General features: G+C 44.4%; 1 protein-coding gene across 1 annotated transcript in view; it reads right to left on the bottom strand.

Annotated features, from left to right (window-relative positions):
* The window catches only part of FRY (FRY microtubule binding protein), a 449,190-nt gene that overhangs the window by 54,771 nt on the left and 375,789 nt on the right, over nt 1–18,630 (bottom strand). Inside the window, 2 exon segments of the mRNA XM_030200365.1 lie at nt 10,030–10,191; nt 15,925–16,125. Of these exon segments, the coding sequence (XP_030056225.1) occupies nt 10,030–10,191; nt 15,925–16,125 (363 nt within the window).

The raw sequence follows: 18,630 nt of genomic DNA, 5'->3' as shown, positions 1-18,630 counted from the left end.
CCTAATTAACTGTCCATTTCTTTTTAAAGAAACTTACATAAAGAAAAGAAAAAGAAGTAAATGCTCAGAGACATTTATTTCGCATGCTGAATTTTTCAATGTTAGCCCATTATTTTAATTTTGGACTCCAAGTCTGTGTTTAATAAAGCAGACCTGATATTTTTACATGCTCTTTTGCTCTGCTCTGTCATGAATTCGGATTCTAACACTCCTCTCTTAGGCTGGAGAGCTGGCAGCCTGGGTAGATGGGAGTTCAGCTAGTACTGCTACACTGCAGCCACTGCATGATCACAATGGGACAGATGGTAACTAAGGAGATCTTCTCTTGCAGTTTTTGACTCCTCCTGCAGCTGAACACTCTGTCACACAGTCCCTCTCAATATTACAACCCAAACAGCGCACCATTAGCCAGACATTTTACTCCAGGCTGTGAAACTCTTAGAAAGGGATAAAGGGAAGAAAGGTAAGAAAAAAACTGTCACAAGAGGAGACTAGAGACTTAGAAGGGATCTGACAAGTAGAAGTAAGAGGGGTGATGAAAAGCCTGTTGAAGGAATATGATGGTTAGTTGAGAAAGAAAGAGAGAGAGAGAGAGAGAGAGAGAGAGAGATAAGGCATTTCAGATCAGGATGTAGGATGCAGGAGGAGATATGTGATGGCTGGGAAGACAGGAACAGGGAAAGATGGGATGGAGCAATGTAGCAGTGTACAGAGATAATAATGGGTTCACAAGGGAAGGCGAGGGTGAAAAAGATGAACATATTTTGTTAGAAGATGGAATTAGCTGAGAAGAAAGAAATGGGGTGGGTGAGAAATAGAGATGAAACTGAGATGGTAAATAAAGCCTTTGGGGAAACAGGCTAATGGGAAGTACCAGTTAAGAGTGTATAGGTTTTTTTTTAACTTTAATTTTACCCAATGTGCTTTTATCTTCTTTGAGTGAATGTATCTCTTTCCTATTATAAATAAGTCGTAATAAACTATAAACTATTATCTAGGGCTGTAACTGCTGCCTCTGTTAGCAGTTGTTTAGCCCCCACTAAAAATGCTTCCAAAACAAGTTAAGATGGCAGATGGCTATAGATATTTAATCAAGAGGAGCAGGCGCTCAAGGATCCAATGTTTGCTCACCCACAGCATATCCTCATTTTGCAATGTTTGATATAAAACTCAAAATTTTAAATCTGTGAAAATATACGATGATGACATTGTGATGAGTCTGCTCAATTTATGCCTATCTTCTGATGGTCTTAGATAACTGTAGTACCATATTTATTGAGCCAATTTATTTTATACAATATGCATGTACATTGTAACTCCACAACTGCTCCATCCAGAAGTGGTCTTACTGCTAGGTGGACAAGGTGTCCATCTGCCTAGGGTAGCGGCACAGCCAACAAAAACAGCGGCAGAGCAGCCACTTAAAGCAATTGTTAGCGGCAGTCTTTTCTGTGTGCGCACACTCGAGGCCTGCCCCTCTGACACCATGTCAGAAGGGGTAGGATGTGGTAAGCTGTGAATGTGTGCAGAGTGTTCATAGGCCCACCATCATGTGTATTTCCTTTGGTTTCCCACAGATGTAGGGTGTGGTGGGGGTGGGGAGGAGAGAGATGCTGGACACCTTGGGAGGGAGGAAGAAGAGAGATGCTTGACCCCTGGGGGGGGGGGGAGATGCCTGACATCTTGACAGGGTGAGGGTAAGAAATGCTCAACACCTTGGAAGGGTGAAGGGAAGGAGATAGATTCTGAACACCTGGGGAGGGGGTAGAGAAACAGATCCTGGACTACTGTAAGAGAGGGCTAAGGAAGGAGGGATTGCTGGACACCTGAGGGGGAGGAGGAGAAGGATGGGGAGATGCTGGACCATAGGTGGGGCAGGGTAGGGAGGGAGCATATGACTGAAGATTTGCCTAGGGCACCAGATACTATTGTGCTGGTCCTGGCTCCACCCGAACCATGCCCCCAGAAATGCCTACATGTGGCACATGTGTAAATATGTGCCAGCTTGTCAGTGCGCTTACTTATGTCAATGTCAGTGTCAATACAATTCTTATATACCACATAAATCCTTTATTAGCGTCCAATGTGGTTTACATCACATTAAAAAAAAAATAATGCCTGCTTCAACTGAGGAGAAGATGAATCTTTTGAACCAGTTTCAACCTCCTGCTCTATGTGAGGAAGATCCTCTCCCATGCTGTGTTGAATAGAATGCCCAGATACACTAGCATCTGCAATGAAGTTAGTCTGTTCTTCTTGAAATTGATCATCCAACACAACGGACTGCAGAAGACGGACAACTCTGTCTGTTGCCACCATGCTGTCAAAATAGGACAATGCACAAATGAGCCAGTCATTGAGATGTGGTGAACTCTGATTCCTGGTGCCAAAGGAAGGATGTCGCTGCTGCCACCACCACCTCCACCACCATAACTTTGGTAAACATTCTTGGAACTGTGGCAAAACCAAAGGGCAAAGCCATGAACTAGAAGTGAAAGCCCATCACCTTAAAACATAGAAACCTTTGATGTGGTGGCCTTATGGGTATATTCAAGTATGTCTCCTTGAGATAGAGGGCAGTGAGAAATTCTCCCGCTTGAGTCAAGCCTATAACTGCTCTTAGTATCTCCATGTGAAAGTGGGACACTTGGAGGCAGCGGTTTGGACCTTTGAGATCTAAGACTGGATGAAAGATACCTTCCTTCTTAGGGACAAGATCTAAGACTGGATGAAAGATGACTTCCTTCTTTGGGACAAGATCTAAGACTGGATGAAAGATGATTTCCTCCTTTGGGACAATGAAATAGATGGAGTATCTGCCAAGGAGACTGCAAGAAGAGAGAACCGACCGGTGGGAGAACTCTAACTTGTAACTATCTGTAAGAATATCCAGAGCCCACTCCTCCCAAAACTCCTGAAGATGTCCTTCCACTGGGTGACAGAGGAGGACTTCCTGTCTGAACGAAAGGAAGATCGGCAATCCTGAAAGCGGGACTTCTGACCAAATTGCTGATGACCAGGCTGGTAATGTCTACTGTCTCAAAATCATGACCAAGAGCCACTTGAAGACGGACGACCAAAGGCTTTCAGGTTATTTTTCGGCAACCACTGTGGCTTAGTTTCCCCCAGTTCTTTCACCAAGTTACCGAGATGGTCTCCAAATAGCCTCTTGCCCTGAAAGGGCAGTTTACCTATATGTGACTCTTACGCTGCATCAACTGTCCAATGTCACAACCAGAGTTGCTAACGTGCTGTGACAACCAAAGACATATTGCGGGCCGTAACATGTCATAAATAGCCATCTGCCAAGTAGGTCAGCCTTGTTTCCAAGCTGGGCATTATGGTGCCCATCTTGTGTTGCTGACTACTGATGCCACTTCAGGGGGTGCTCCTGCCATGAACGAGCTGCACACTGTTGCTTGAGGACCCAAAGAGGCCACTTCAAAGGCTTGTTTCAGTGAGCATTCTAGCTTCCTATCTTGTAGGTCATTTAGGGCAATTTCCCCTTCCACCAGCAAGGTGGTCTTCTTAGTCACTGCCATAACCAGGGAGTTCACCCTGGAAATGCAAATTTATCTTTTTCTCCGGAACTAAAGGGTGGTGAGCCATGGCTCTTCCTATTCTCAAGCCAGTGTCCGGTGAGATCCATTCTGTTGTAATCAGGCCCTGAATGTCTGGATGCATTGGGAAGGCCTTAGAAGGACCTCTAAGCTCCCTCATGATTGACAAAGATGGAACTCCTGATGCAGAAGGCTCCTCAATATAAAGTGCCTCAGAAGAGTACTGAGCTCCTCTTTATGAAACAACCTCAATACTTTCAGATCATCCCCCACCTCAGGAAGTAGCTCTCCGTTCTTCAACGATGGGTCCTCTGAACAGACAGTGGCAACATCAGATAAGCAGGGAGAGCAAAGATAGCCTCATCTGCCTACTTCTGGAGGTCTAAACAAGATCTCTTGGGAGCCAGAGGGGCAGTAGAGCGAAAAACTGAAGCACCTTGCAGCAACTCTGACCGTCCATGCTTCAGTAAATAGGCCTGGTGTAAGAGCAACATAAACTGCAGAGAAAACAAAGATTCCAATGCAGCTGTCCAGCCCTGAGGCTGTAAAATGGCAGCTGTACATCACACATGACCACAGATTGCTCCTCACTGCCAGTTGGCCCTAACAAAATGGCACCTGTTCCTGCGCTCTCCTGCATCAGTCTACACACTGGCTCTGTTGGAGAGCCTGAAGACCCACAGAAGAAAGACTCAGGATTGATACTGTGTTCCATGCTCTCCAGCAAACCTCTTTCCTTCTCCTTTCTATTCTTTTTTTTTTTTTTTAGGTTGCTGTGCTGAAAAAGGACAGCTCCACAGGAAACAGGGGAAAGGTGAAGGGAGAGAAGAAGTAAATCCGCAGGGCACCAGAGACATGGATCTGAAGACCTCCAGACTCAAGCCACCTGCAAAGCTCAACTAGGAACAAGTTGACCAACTGGACCAGGAGTAAATCACTCAGAACCAGAGACTGAAAAGTGTGTTCCATCCATCTGCTGGAGACAGAAAATACTGAGGAGCTGGACTGAGTGTCAAGAAAGATGGGTCTCAGCTTAGTTTTCTCTACCTGCTGGTTGATGGACATAACTATCCTACAGATTCTGAAATAGTGGAAAGCTACTTAATGGAAATTTCTCTTAGAAGATCTCTTGGTTCCTTCTAAACAATTAAAAGTATTAAAACAGAATCAAAAACATTCCGCAGGTGAAGTTCCAATTCTGGAGGGCTAATCTTAGAACCTCTGTATATTCCTTAGTATGAACAATAAACAACATTCACAATAAACAGCACTACAAATTCTTAGCTAACTGCTGTAGCTTGAATGTGTTAAGCAGAGTTCAAGCCCCTCTCCCCAGTAAAGTTCCCTCTAGGTTTCAATTTCTAACAGTGGTAGAACTCTTCTCTTCCAGAACCTTGCTTCTGAATCACAACCTCTTTCCCTGCTCAGGCAATTCCTTAGCCCTAAGGTTTTCCAGTAATTCACTTGTCCTCATCAGGGCTAATCCACCCCCCTTTCCAAGGGCTTGTAAACCTCCTGCTGGAATTTCCCTTGTATAACAGCAAACGTCTAAAGTCAATTTACTTTTCCTGGGTAGCTTCCTTTGTCCTGTATCTTCTGTGCATTACTTTAGGGATTAGGTTTTCTCCAAGCCCTCTTCCCTCCCTGCAAACAAAGTACTTCTAAAGGACAGCTTACTTGCAAGCTTTTACCAGCTCCATGCAGCAGCACCTGGGACCAGCTTCTTTTCAGGTCTCCCTTTGCACCTAGGAATCAGCACCAAGAAAATGATCTAGGTGTCATCTTGGACAATATACTGAAATCTTCAGCCCAGTGTGTGGCGGCAGGCAAAAAAAGCAAACAAAATGCTAGGAATTATTAGGAAAGGGATAGAAAATAAGACAAAGAATATTATAATACTTCTGTATCGCTCCATGGTGTGACCACTCTTGAGTATTATGTGCAATTCTGGTTGCTGAATCTTAAAAAAAAAAGATATAGCAGAATTAGAAAAGGTTCAAAGAAGGGCAACCAAAATGATTAAGGGGATAGAACTCCTCTCATATGAGAAAAGGTTTAAGAGATTAGGACTCTTCAGCTTGGAAAAGAGACAACTGAGGGGGGATATGATAGAGATCTACAGAATACTGAGTGATGTAGAATGGGTAAATGTAAATTGATTTATTTACTCTTTCAAAAAGTGCAAAGACTAGGGAACACTCAAGGAAGTTACATAGCACTACTTTTAAAGCGAACAGGAGGAAATGTTTTTTTCACTCAATGAATAGTTCAGCTCTGGAACTCGTTGCCAGAGGATGTGGTATCAGCAGTTAGTGTATCTAGGTTTAAAAAAGGTTTGGACAAGTTCCTGTAGGAAAAGTCCATAGTCTGCTACTGAGATAGACATAGGAAAGCCACTGTTTGTCCCTGGTATTAGTAGCATGAATCTTGTTACTATTTGGGATTCTGTTAGGTACTTGTGACCTGAATTGGCCACTGTTGAAAGCAGGATACTGGGCTAGATGGACCATTGGTCTTACTCAGTATGGCTATTTTTATGTTCTGTAAGCTGCTTTACATTTCTCAGGCCTGCTACTTCTTTGTGCCCAAATATACTGCTTGCTTTGTGCACTGTGTCAGCCACGCCCTTCCCTCTCTCTCTCTGGAGGAAATCTAACGACTAATCTGTCCTCCTGCAAGGAATAGTTTCTGCTACTACAACTCCCATGATGCTTGTCTGGATTCCCTAAGCTGTGTGTTTGGCTAGCCTCCTGGATTTGGTTTTCTGCCTACCCCTCCTCCGCAGGGTTCTGCTTGTCCCAGCTCTCTGTGTGTTTCTGGGATCCTGTCAGCTCACCTTTCTATGTAAGTGCAGCTTTTCTTGGGTTTTCTTCTTTTCCTGGGAAACAAAGGAAACTGCTGGACTTTTTCTGACTGCTTACCACTCTTTCTTATGTTTCCTCAGTCCATGACAGGCCTTGTCTGTCACACTGTGTATGTCATCTTTAATTTCAACAGGTTTTGCACAAGATTAAAAAAAAAACTACCATTGCTATGTATCAAATTCACAGTCTGTATATAGTATAGGATCATGTACCCTTTGACCTCAGCCCTGCAAAATTCCTGTACCATATAAATGTCTGAATATCTGCATATATTGGATTTCCTGTCTAGTGAGCAGGCCATAGAAATAGATAACTGGGGCGACTCAGGAGGGATATATTTCCATACTATGGAAATTTACTCCTCTGAATAATGACTGACATATCTTCTAATTTTGCAGAATATGTGCAAATTAGATTTTGTTTTTCTACATGGAGAGTAGTGGCACTTACAAACTATTTTTAATTCCAAACTTCACAGCTTAAAATATGTCATTCACTTTCACTTGGAACCTGGAAGTAATAAACACTAAACATCCCACAATTAATAAGCAAACTCATATACACCACTCACGGATGTGATCTGCTGCACATCCACTTCTGTTGTACATAAGGTATATGTATTTTGTGAAGAATGCATTTACTGTATATATCTGTTTTCACTTTTATTCGCCTGATCACAAACCCCCCCCCCCCCACAAACCTCCCCCCCCCCACCGCTCCAAGGAAGGAAAAATAGATTTAAGATATCTGTGTTCTTTTCTCTGTGATAACCCAAACAGATATCCTAGCTTTTTGGATACATGAGTCAAATGGAAATACAGCAGTGCTTTTTTTGTGCTGGTACAACGTACCGGCACCTTTTCCTGAGGTCCAGCTTACCTGCCCGCTCCCTTCCGTTCTTGCTCCCGTGCTCCCGGAGTCAAAATCTTTTGTTTACCCGAAGTCGCGGCAAACCGGCAGTGAAAGCAGCAGGCAGGCAGGCTTGTCCCCTCGTCGCGTCCCTTCCCTCTCCATGCGTCCCGCCTTCCTGTAATGTAATTTCCTTTCCCCGAGGGTGGGACGCGCGGAGAGGGAAGGGACATGACGAGGAGATGAGCCTGCCTGCCTGACTGCTGCTGCTGCTGCTTTCACTGCCGGTTCGCCACGACTTCGGGTAAAGAAAAGATTTCGACTCAGGGAGCACGGGTGCACGAACGGAAGGGAGCGGGAAGGCAGGGAAGAGAGAATTGCTGGACATGGATAGGAGGAGAGGGCAGGGGAGAGAGGAGAATCGCTGGACATGGATGGGAGGAGAAGGCAGGGGAGAGAGGAGAATCGCTGGACATGGATGGGAGGAGAAGGCAGGGAAGAGAGAATTGCTGGACATGGATGGGAGGGAGGGCAGGGGAAAGAGGAGACATGCTGGACATGGATGAGAGGGGAGGGCAGGGAAAAGAGAATTGCTGGACATGGATAGAAGGGGAGGGCAGGAGAAAGAGGAGAATCACTGGACATGGATGGGAGGGGAGAGAGGAGAATCGCTGGACATGGATGGGAGGGGAGGGGAGAATCGCTGGACATGGATGGGAAGAGAGGGCAGGGGAGGGATGAGAATCGCTGGACATGGATGGGAGGGGAGGGCAGGGGAGAGAGGAGAATCGCTGGACATGGATGGGAGGGGAGGGGAGAGAGGAGATATGCTGGACATGGATGGGAGGGGAGGACAGGGGGCAGAGGAGAATCGCTGGACATGGATGAGAGGGGAGAGCAGGGGGCAGAGGAGACATACTGGGCATGGCTGGGAGGGTAGGTCAGCGAAGTGAGATTCACTGGATATGGATGGAAGGGGAAGGCAGGGGAGACAGGAGAATCGTTGGACATGGATGAGAGGGGAGGACAGGGGAGAGAGGAGAATCGCTGGACATGGATGGAAGGGAAGGACAGGTTAGAGGAGAATCGCTGGGCATAGATGGCAGGGGAGGACAGGGGGATAGAGGAGAATCGCTGGACATGGGAGAGAGGATGGATACATGCTGGACATGGGTGGAGGGGAGGGAAGACAGGAAGGAGATGCACATGGATGGGAGGGGAAGGCATGGGAGAGAGGAGAATTGCTGGACATGGATGGATGGAGGGGTTGGTGGGGAGAGAGGAGAAATACTGGACTTGGATGGAAGTGAGGGGAGAGAGAATTATTGCTTTAAATGGATATAGGGGAGGGAGGAAAGAGAGAGGAGAAATGCTGGACATGGATGGAGGGGAGGAGAGAGGAGAAGTGCTGGACATGGATGAAGGGGAGGAAAGAAAAAAGAAGAAGATGCACATGGATGGAGATGAGGGAAAGGGAAGAGAGGAGAAAAACTGCACTTGGATGGAGAAAATAGGCAAAAGCTGGGACCACGTTATACCTCCTCCAGTCAATTCCATGGAGGAGGACCCAGCTTTTACTTATGGATGTAGGGCAAAAAATGAAGAAGAAAGGAGGAAAGTAAAGAAATAAATGGAAAGGAAGCCCTGGAAACGGAGTTAAGAGAACAGATAGAGAGCAGCAGAATCAGAGACTGGGACCAATATGGATAGAAAAACAAAGTCACCAGACAACAAAGGTAGAAAAAAATAATTTTATTTTAATTTTAGTGTTTGGAATATGTCCAATTTGAGAATTTACATCTGCTGTCTTATTTTGCACTGGGTATAATGGAGCTGTAACAGCTTACAGAAATTATTTATAATGAAAAAAAATCACGTTATTTTTTTTCTCCTATACTAGTATAATATTTTCAATGATGTCTGTTTATATACGCCATGGCTGGTATAGGGGGTGTGGCTAATGTGTGTGTGGCTATAATGGGGTGGAGTCATATGTGGTGGCCCTGCCCATAATGAGTACCGGCACTTTTTTTTCTACAAAAAAAGCACTGAAATACAGTAATTAAAAACTATGTAGATTTGTGAAAATATCATGTCAACAAAATTCCACTCATTTGAACGACAAAGTCATTCATATCTCAGAATGAAATCATGGATATCACCATTTGAAGTGATGCTTTCTTGAGCATGAATGACAGAGACAGAGAGAAAGAAAATGTAGATTGATTTCAGCGGCGTCATGCATCCAACTCCAATGATAAAATCAAACATATAAATGGCAAGTGACCGACTCACCAGCAAATGCGCAGTAGAGACTTCCCTCTCTGTCCCGCCCTTGTGTCAAGACGTGATGATGTCAGAGGGCGGTACAGAGAGGGAAACGGAGTTGGATGTTGGACGCTGCCACTGGAGCCTGGAAACGAACATCGCGCGCACCAACCTCCCCCCCATCCCCACCGCCGCTCCCGCCCCCCTCCATATCGGGCCCCCTGCACTGTCCTGACAGCGCCTCTCACCTCCGTGTGGAAGCACTGCAGGCAGCAGCAGGCAGCGCTTTCACACGGAGGTGAGAGGCGCTGTCAGGTCAGTGCAGGGGGCCCGGCACTGAGGGGGGAGGGAGCGGCAGCGAGGAGGGTACCTGGAAATCTCGCCCGTTTTAACGGGCTTAACGGCTAGTTCAAGAAATAAAAGAATGATCGTTTCAAAGCACTAAATTGGTAGAAACTATGATGAGCTAGTTTCCCAAACTCCGTCACCTTAGAATCCTCAGAGTGTAGCTGATTAGACAGGTCAGGCAAGGACACCTCAAAGCTAGGATCTCTTATGTTAAGGGAATGGGGGTCAGAAGAGGTTGTGTCACAGGACGTAGAGGGCGAATCCATTTGATTTAGTTCATCCAAGGGGGAGAGGGTCATGATCTGTCCAAAGTATGAAAAATATAATCAAGTGTTGTCCATACAGCATAATTCACAATTAGCATTTTACAATAACATTGCTATTCTTTTATACTTATATATGAAGGACTCAATGTTCAAAAGCCTATATGTGGTCAGAATCGACTGTTAACTATACAGTGCTTAAAGGATTTCTTAAACCGAAGCATGGACAATGGATACATTTTGGAAACATAAGTTGTTACAGTGCCAAAATTTATCAGTTCAAAGTTGGGGAGGGTTAGTGGTGGGCCAAGACAGAGTCATAATTTACACTGAGTGTGGCAAAAATCAGCTGTAAAACATAATGTGTTCAAGATTTATTTGTATAGTTAGGATAGTAATTTCTGCACTCAAACTTCAACATGCACCATGGCTAAAAATACACATAAATTTACATACATAAATTATTTTGTACCTTTATGCATTTCTTGGACTGCTGAATATTTATTTCACAATTTTTATAATTTTTTCCACCCCAGTCACAAACCCAAAGATTTATAATTATCATGTAACATGGAAAAATTAAAAACAACCTTCTACATAAGATGTGGCCTTTAAAAATTATAACTAGTAAAAAAGGCCCGTTTCTGAAGGCAAGGAAACGGGCCCTAGGCAGGCAATTCCTCCCTCCCCCGCACTATGACCCCCTCACCCCCCCCTTCGGTGAACCTGTCGCCCCCCCCCCCCCCGGACCGCCGAAAACCACCCCCCGCCGCCGTTGTGTACTACCTCATCTTCTCTGGAAGTTCCTCTGCGTGCGTCTGACGTCTGACGCACGCAGAGGAATTTCCAGAGAAGATGAGGAAGGAAGGAACGCGAAGGGCACAACAACACTTTGGCTGTCGGGGGTTTGGGTCCCCCGTCAGCACAGGTAGTACACAATGGCGGCGGGGGGCGGTTTTTGGCGGTCCGGGGGGGGGGGCGACAGGTTCGCGGAGGGGGGGGTCGAGGGGGACGTAGCGCAGGGGGTGACAGATGATTCCGAGGCAGGGGGAGGAGTAGGGAAACACGCTGTGCGTGTTTCCCTACTCCTCCCCTTGCCTTGGAATCAGCTGTCATGACGTCAGTGATGTTAGTGCGTGTCTGCCTAGCAGACCACCTCCAGCCTAGGGAGCTACGGTCCCAGGCACAGAACATTGGAGGTGAGAATTATTATATAGGATGAGGTCAACAGTCTATCTCATTAATTCATGCTGACTGGTTTAGTGCCAATTAATATCTGCTCAGACTATCTTGGCACTAGTGCCAGGGCAGTCTGGATGAGCTGAAAATTATCTGGTTCATGGTGATTTTCAGTCCACTAAAGGACTGGATTCTATATATAAGAGACATCGGATCATCAAACTTTTAAACAATTACTAAAAACTTATTTGTTTAATAAGGCCTACCCTGAAGTCAACATTGCTGTTTAACCCCCTTTTTCCCCGTTTTGTTAGTTTACCCGCTCTTTACCCTTTGTCAGCTTCTCTTTTGTTGTTCCTGTATTCCCATCTGTATTCTCTCCTTTTAGCTACTCTGTACTTAATTTGTAAGATTTTTTACTGGAACAAATTTAACCTGCTGCATTATGTAATTTTCTAGTAACTTTGTTAGCCACATTGAGCCCGCATAAGCTGGGAAAATGTGGGATACAAGTGGACCAAATAAATAAATAAATATGGTGCCAAAAAAATTGGCATGGAAAAAAACAGAGCATAGTGCTTTTCTATAAACCGTGTTTATTCCTAGGCACAGTTTATAGAATACACACAGTGCCCAGTCCTGCAACTAAATTTAGGCACAACCATTTTGCCAACTAAAAATTGGTTTAAGCTAGCAACTTGGTGGAGAATGGCTACAAAACATTATACCAGTGGTATTACACCCCAGTATGTTTACATGCTATGTACTGGCGGGGATATGGGGCACAGGGAATCTTTACTCATGTTTGGTGGTTTTGCCCAAAGGTACAATGTTTTTGGGACACTGAGGTGGGTTGGACTCAGACTGTCATTGGGGTCCACATTACAAACTCTATAACCATCTGCTTGCTTCATTTGGGGCCCTCAGAACTCTTGGTGCGCAAGAGGATGTTGACTCACCAATCTTTGCAGCTGGACGCTTGGAATTGGCCACGGTCTGGAAACAGTTGACTGTTACGGAACTGTCGGTGGTACAGGCCAAGGTGTTCTACTTATATCTAATGTCTAAGATGAAGCTTTGAGAAGGAACAAGCTAGTTCAGTTTCGTCAAGTATGGGCGGACTACCTAACCTGGTTAGACCGTTCTGAGGAGCCCTCCTAAGATTTTTTTGTTATTCTTCTATTATAGTATAAAGCTGTATATTTGGTAGGGGGGGGGAGAGGGGGGGTAGGGATGTTAGAAGAGGAGTGGAGGGGAGAGATTTGGCTCACTGTATAACTGGGTCATGTACTGAAGAACCACAGTATGTCTTGTCTGGTGATTAGTGAGACATGAGGGATGTTCTTTTTGTGTGTTGTATGGTTTTGTTTTTTCTCAAAAACTATATAAATAAAAAAAAAAATTGGTGTAAATGCCCATGCCTAACTTAGGTGCGGATCGGGCAGATTATACAACAATGCACATAGTTTCTAGGAATGCCCAAAACTCAATCATGCCCACATCCCCTTTTGAGATCCGTGCATTAGAATTTACACACACCACTTTACAAAATATGCTTAGAAAGTTGGGTGCATAAATTTTAATTAGTGTCGGTAATTGCTCGTTAACTTGCCAATTATCAGCATCGATTCACTTGTTAAACAATTAAGTTGCATGTGCAATTTGGCCGCACTACCAAATTTACACGTGCAACTCTTTTCACCATAGACAGAATCTGGGGGTTACTGGGTAACTAACTAAACAGATGAAGACAGGACAGCAAAAAAGTGGTCCTAACTTCATTGGAGTACTAGTCTGAATATTGAAACTGCACAGATAAGTGGCGACAGCTGCTCAATCTGAATATTCGGCGCCAGCCCAGTGCTAAATATTTGGAAAAGGGGGGAAAGGGAATTGGGACGATATACCGCCTTTACTGTGGTTTTTGCAACGACATTCAAAGCAGTTTACATAGTATACACAGGTACTTATTTGTAACAAGGTCCAGAAGATAAACCTTGAATTCTCAACCAAGCCACTCCCACCTCTCCCTCCCCTTATCCGTTCCCCTATCTCCCCAACCCCTCCGTCCTTTTCCTCCTTTCCCAAAATCACTGATGAGGAAACAACACATCTTCTCGCCTCCTCAAAACAAACTACCTGTTCTTCTGATCCCATTCCTACCCACCTTCTTAACACCATCTCCCCTACTCTCACCCCTTTTATCTGTCATATCCTCAATCTTTCACTTTCCACTGTGACCGTTCCTGATGCCTTCAAACATGCCGTGGTCACACCGCTCCTGAAGAAGCCCTCACTTGACCCTACCTGTCCTTCCAACTATCGACCCATCTCCCTCCTCCCCTTAATCTCCAAGATACTTGAACGTGCTGTTCACCGCTGCTGTCTTGACTTCCTTTCATCTTAAGCTGTTCTTGACCCATTCCAATCTGGCTTTCGCCCTCTTCATTCAACTGAGACTGCACTTGCAAAAGTTTCCAACGACCTGTTACTGGCCAAATCCAAAGGTCTCTATTCTATCCTCATCCTTCTTGATCTATCTGCCGCTTTTGACACTGTTGATCACAGCTTACTCCTGGATACGTTGTCTTCACTTGGATTCCAGGGTTCTGTTCTTTCCTGGTTCTCCTCTTACCTCTCGCTTCACACCTTTAGTGTACACTCTGGTGGATCCTCTTCCACTTCTATCCCTCTACCAATCGGTGTACCTCAGGGTTCTGTTCTTGGTCCTCTCCTGTCCTCCATCTACACTTCTTCCCTTGGCTCTGTGATATCACCTATGGCTCAATACCATCTCTATGCTGATGACTCCCAGATCTACCTCTCTACCCCCGAAATCTCTACCAGCATCCAGACCAGTGTATCAGCCTGCCTATCTGATATTGCTGCCAGGATGTCTCAACGTCATCTGAAACTTAACATGGCCAAAACTGAGCTTCTCATCTTTCCCCCTAAACCCACCTCTCATCTCCTTCCTTTCATTATTTCTGTGGATGGCACTCTCATTCTCCTTGTCTCTTCAGCTTGTAACCTTGGGGTCATCTTCGACTCCTCTCTCTCCTTCTCTGCTCACATTCAGCAGATTGCCAAAACCTGTCGTTCTTTCTCTCTAACATTAGCAAAATCCGTCCCTTCCTCTCTGAGCACTCTGCCAGAACCCTTATCTACACTCTTATCACCTTTCGCCTAGATTATTGCAATCTGCTTCTCACCGGCCTCCCACTTAGCCATCTCTCTCCTCTTCAATCAGTCCAAAACTCTGCTGCTCGACTCATTTTCTGCCAGAGTCACTATGCTCACACTAGCCCTCTCCTCAAATCACTTCACTGGCTCCCTATCCGTTTCCGCATTCAATTCAAACTTCTCATACTGACCTATAAGTGAATTCACTCTACCGCTCCCCAGTACCTCTCTACTCTTGTCTCTCCCTACGCTCCCCCTTGGGTACTCCGTTCTGTGGATAAAACTGTCTTGTCTGTCCCCTTCTCCTCTATTGCTAATTCCAGACTCTGTTCCTTTTATCTCGCTGCACCTCATGCCTGGAATAGACTTCCCGAGCCTGTATGTCTAGCCCCGTCTTTGGCCGTTTTCAAATCCAGGCTAAAAGCCCACCTCTTTAACGCTGCTTTTGACTCCTAACCACTACTCTCTTGCCCTGTACCCTTCTATCCCCACCTCTTTAATTCCCTTACCTCTTAGTTGTTCTGTCTGTTTGCTTGTCCTATTTAGATTGTAAGCTCTTTGAGCAGGGACTGTCTTTTCATGTTTGGTGTACAGCGCTGCGTATGCCTTGTAGCGCTATAGAAGTGATAAGTAGTAGTATTAGTAACTGGGGCAATGGAGGGTTAAGTGACTTACCCAGAGTCACAAGGAGTTGCAGTGGGAATCAAACCCAGTTACCCAGAATAAAAGTCCGCTGCACTAACCACTAGGCTAATTGTTCAGTATAAAATGCTGTGGCAGACAGCCATTAAAAGAACCCACTGACTGCTGCAGGCTGAATCTCACTCACCACATTTTGTATTGTGTAAATCAGGAAGTCTCCTGAATTTCAGGCTGGTTTCTTATAAACAGACCAAACACAATACACAACCGCTGCCTGAGTAAGGCCCTACTTATCAGATCTGCAACTTCCGAATCTGTATTACTTATCCACGTCCCTCACCCCACTTTCAGCAAGAAAACAGAATGCACAGCTAGATTAAGTAAGACAAAATAATACATTTCTTTGATTTTTCTCTGGTCTATTTAGAATATAACTAACTTTAGCACACACAAAAAACAGAAGCGTAGCTACGTTTTGACATCAGGGGAGCAGACCTTTTATAAATGGGCACCAGTGCGAGGCTGATGGCGCAGTTCCATTTAAAATCCATTTGGGGGAGCAGCCTCTTCCCTTGCTCCCCCCCCCCTCCTAAGCTACGTCTCTGACACAAACACATACCATAAGTCCATATTTTAAAATCTAGTGCGCCTGCACAACACATGCATATACACAGTTAAAGAGAGAAAGTGAGAGGGGCAGAGAGGGATGGGCTAGATGCAGACATAAAATCAGATTCTTTGTAAGTGACTGTAAAATAAAGGACCTACTAGATCAGAGTGTTCCAGGATCTGGCTGGTTGTAAGGTCCTCCTCCTCTGATGACTCATCTGAGTCCTCTTGGTTCATTTTACTCAGGCTGGTTGTACTTCCCGAAAGCTGGCTCTGCTCCAGCAGCTGCAGATCGCACTTGTCTAAGCTGTCAAGAGAACGCCTGCGAACTCCCCAGTTGAAGTTGTCCATGCTCTCCCCCTGAAATCACATGGGCGGGAAGCTCACTTTTTATCATACATCTGGCCATGTACATGCTTCAGATCCTGCATATGGATATCACATTTCTGACTGATGATTGATACAGACACGACTATATGCTGCGGCGTGGCAACTCATTTACTTTAAATGGAATGAATGGCATGGGAATGCCACAGCTGCCATCTCTTGCAAGTCACAGAATACTTAACAGGGGTTATTTTATAGTCATTTCAATATACATGTGTAAAATGACACTTATCAATTGAGCCAGGCGTGGAAGTATGAATGATGACATGCACACGTGTACTTTTAATGTAGTTGTTGCTAGGGGTGTGATCAGGGCATAGCGGGGGCAGAGTTGCAACGTCAGTGTGTAGATTATAAAATGCTTTACTGAAATATGCACATAAATCGATCAACATGCAGACATTTATGCTTGCTCTTGAGCAGGTGCGAATGTCCAACACCTGCAATGTAGACACAATTTCTGAGGGATTTGCACTTATATTTTATAAAGACAAATAGGCACCTATTTGTCTTTATAAAATAGGTGCCTTCCATCCTACTTAGCCCAAGTGCCCCGTTATAAAATTACTCTCAAAAGGCCTTACAATGCAATGTACTAAAAATCATTACTATCTCTCTCAAATTAAAAAGGTGTAAAAGTTAAAAAAAAAAAACTTAACTAAAGGGGTCCTTTTACCAAGCCACCATGCCATATTGTTTTTGTAATGGCCACGAGCTAAATTCTCCATGCAGCCTTTACTGCGGGCGCTCTTACCGCCATCTATTTATGAGGCAGTAAGGGCTCCCTTGCTACTCCCAGACTAATCGGGTAGTGTATAGTAATGTGCCCAGTGCTGCCCGATTATCACAGGCGCGCTACTCTCCACCCATAAGCATGCCTACCATGCTGGAAAATAAAAAAATATATTTTCCAGCGCGGGATTAGTTTATGTTTATTAAAATTTGTTATACCACCCTATCTGAACAAGGTCAGAGCGGTTTACAAAAACTAAAATACAAATAATATTATATAGAAGAAAAGAAAAGGAACAGAATTCTTTTAAATTAGAAAAGATAACATGCAAAAGAAGGCAAACAGGTCTTAAATACTAGATACTATATCAGATAGCCAGGTCAAGAAATACAAGCTTACTAAGAGTTAGTACCAAATGCAATAGAGAAAAAGTGTGCTTTTAGCAAAGCCTTAAATGTTTTTAAAGAGGGATCAGAACGAATAGAAGGGGGTATATCATTCCACATTTTAGGTCCAAGAAAGCAGAAGGCAGAGAGTCGCGTAGATTCTAGATGTGCAGATTTTGGAGGTGGGAGAACTAAATGGTGAGAATCCAGTCAACGTAAAGATCTTGTAGGAGTGTAAGGGATAATCAATCATGAAACAAAGGAAGGCAGACCAGTGTGACATGACAGGAACCCAGCAGAGAATTTTAAAATTAAGATTGATAGGGGAAAGGCAGCCAGTGAAGTCATAGAAACAAAGGGGTGACATGATCAGAGCGCTTGGCCCTACAGAGGAAGCGGGCAGCCAAATTGTGAAGTGTTTTCAGTCTTTTTAACTGAGAGTGTGGGAGATAGCAAAAAAATGGAGTTACTGTAATCAAGTTTAGAAATGACAAAGGCATGAACCAGAGTGTGTAAAGAGGGAAAGTCAAAATATGAACGAAAGGAATGGAATTTGTGGAGAGAGCAGAAACCTGATTTGAGAACGAAGAGGTATGTTGGAAGAACGATAGTTAGGAGTCTAATATGACACCCAGATAACGAAAATCAATTGAACTGAGCTGATCGATTGAAAAAGGTCAGAGGAATCAAAGAAATTGTTAAAGAACCAGTGATCCAACACGTGGTAGTCTTATCTGGGTTAAGGACTAGTCTGTGTTTAGTAAGCCATGACAGAAAGGAGTTGAGACATGACTGTACTTTAGAAAGATCAATTTGGTATGGGGAAAAAATGAAAAACCAGGAGAATATCATCTGCATAAATATAGAAGCTTACATTTAGATTTTGCAGCAGAAAAGCTAGTGGACTGAGGAAAATATTACTAGAAGAGGGGAGAGAACAGAGCCTTGACAGATACCATGTTGAAGAGATGTGTGCACTGAAGTTGAGGATCTGACAGAGACTGAGAAGAGAACCAAGCCAGAGCAGTGTCAGAAATACCAACCTCGGAGAGGCGGCAAAGGAGAAAAGAGTGATTAACAACATCAAATACTGAGGATAGATCAAGTGAAATTAGAAGTGAAATTTTGTGTTTGTCAAGGGTAGAATGAAGAAGCCTAACTAAAGAGAGCGCGCTGAAAGGGAAATTACTGCGGGACACCTCAGCACATCCCACGGTAGTGCCCTTTTAGCGCACAGTAAGCCCACGTTAGGCCTACCACGCCTTAGCAAAAGGGCCTCTAAATCTTCAATAGAGATTTGGATGGCTAAGTTTTTTTTTTTTTAATTTTTACACATTTGCAATTTGAGAGCGATATGAA

The sequence above is a fragment of the Microcaecilia unicolor genome, chromosome 4 (assembly GCF_901765095.1).
Source record: "Microcaecilia unicolor chromosome 4, aMicUni1.1, whole genome shotgun sequence".
NCBI lineage: Eukaryota > Metazoa > Chordata > Amphibia > Gymnophiona > Siphonopidae > Microcaecilia > Microcaecilia unicolor.
The sequence above is the reverse complement of the archived record's forward strand: the minus strand, read 5'-3'. Positions and strand labels throughout refer to the sequence as shown.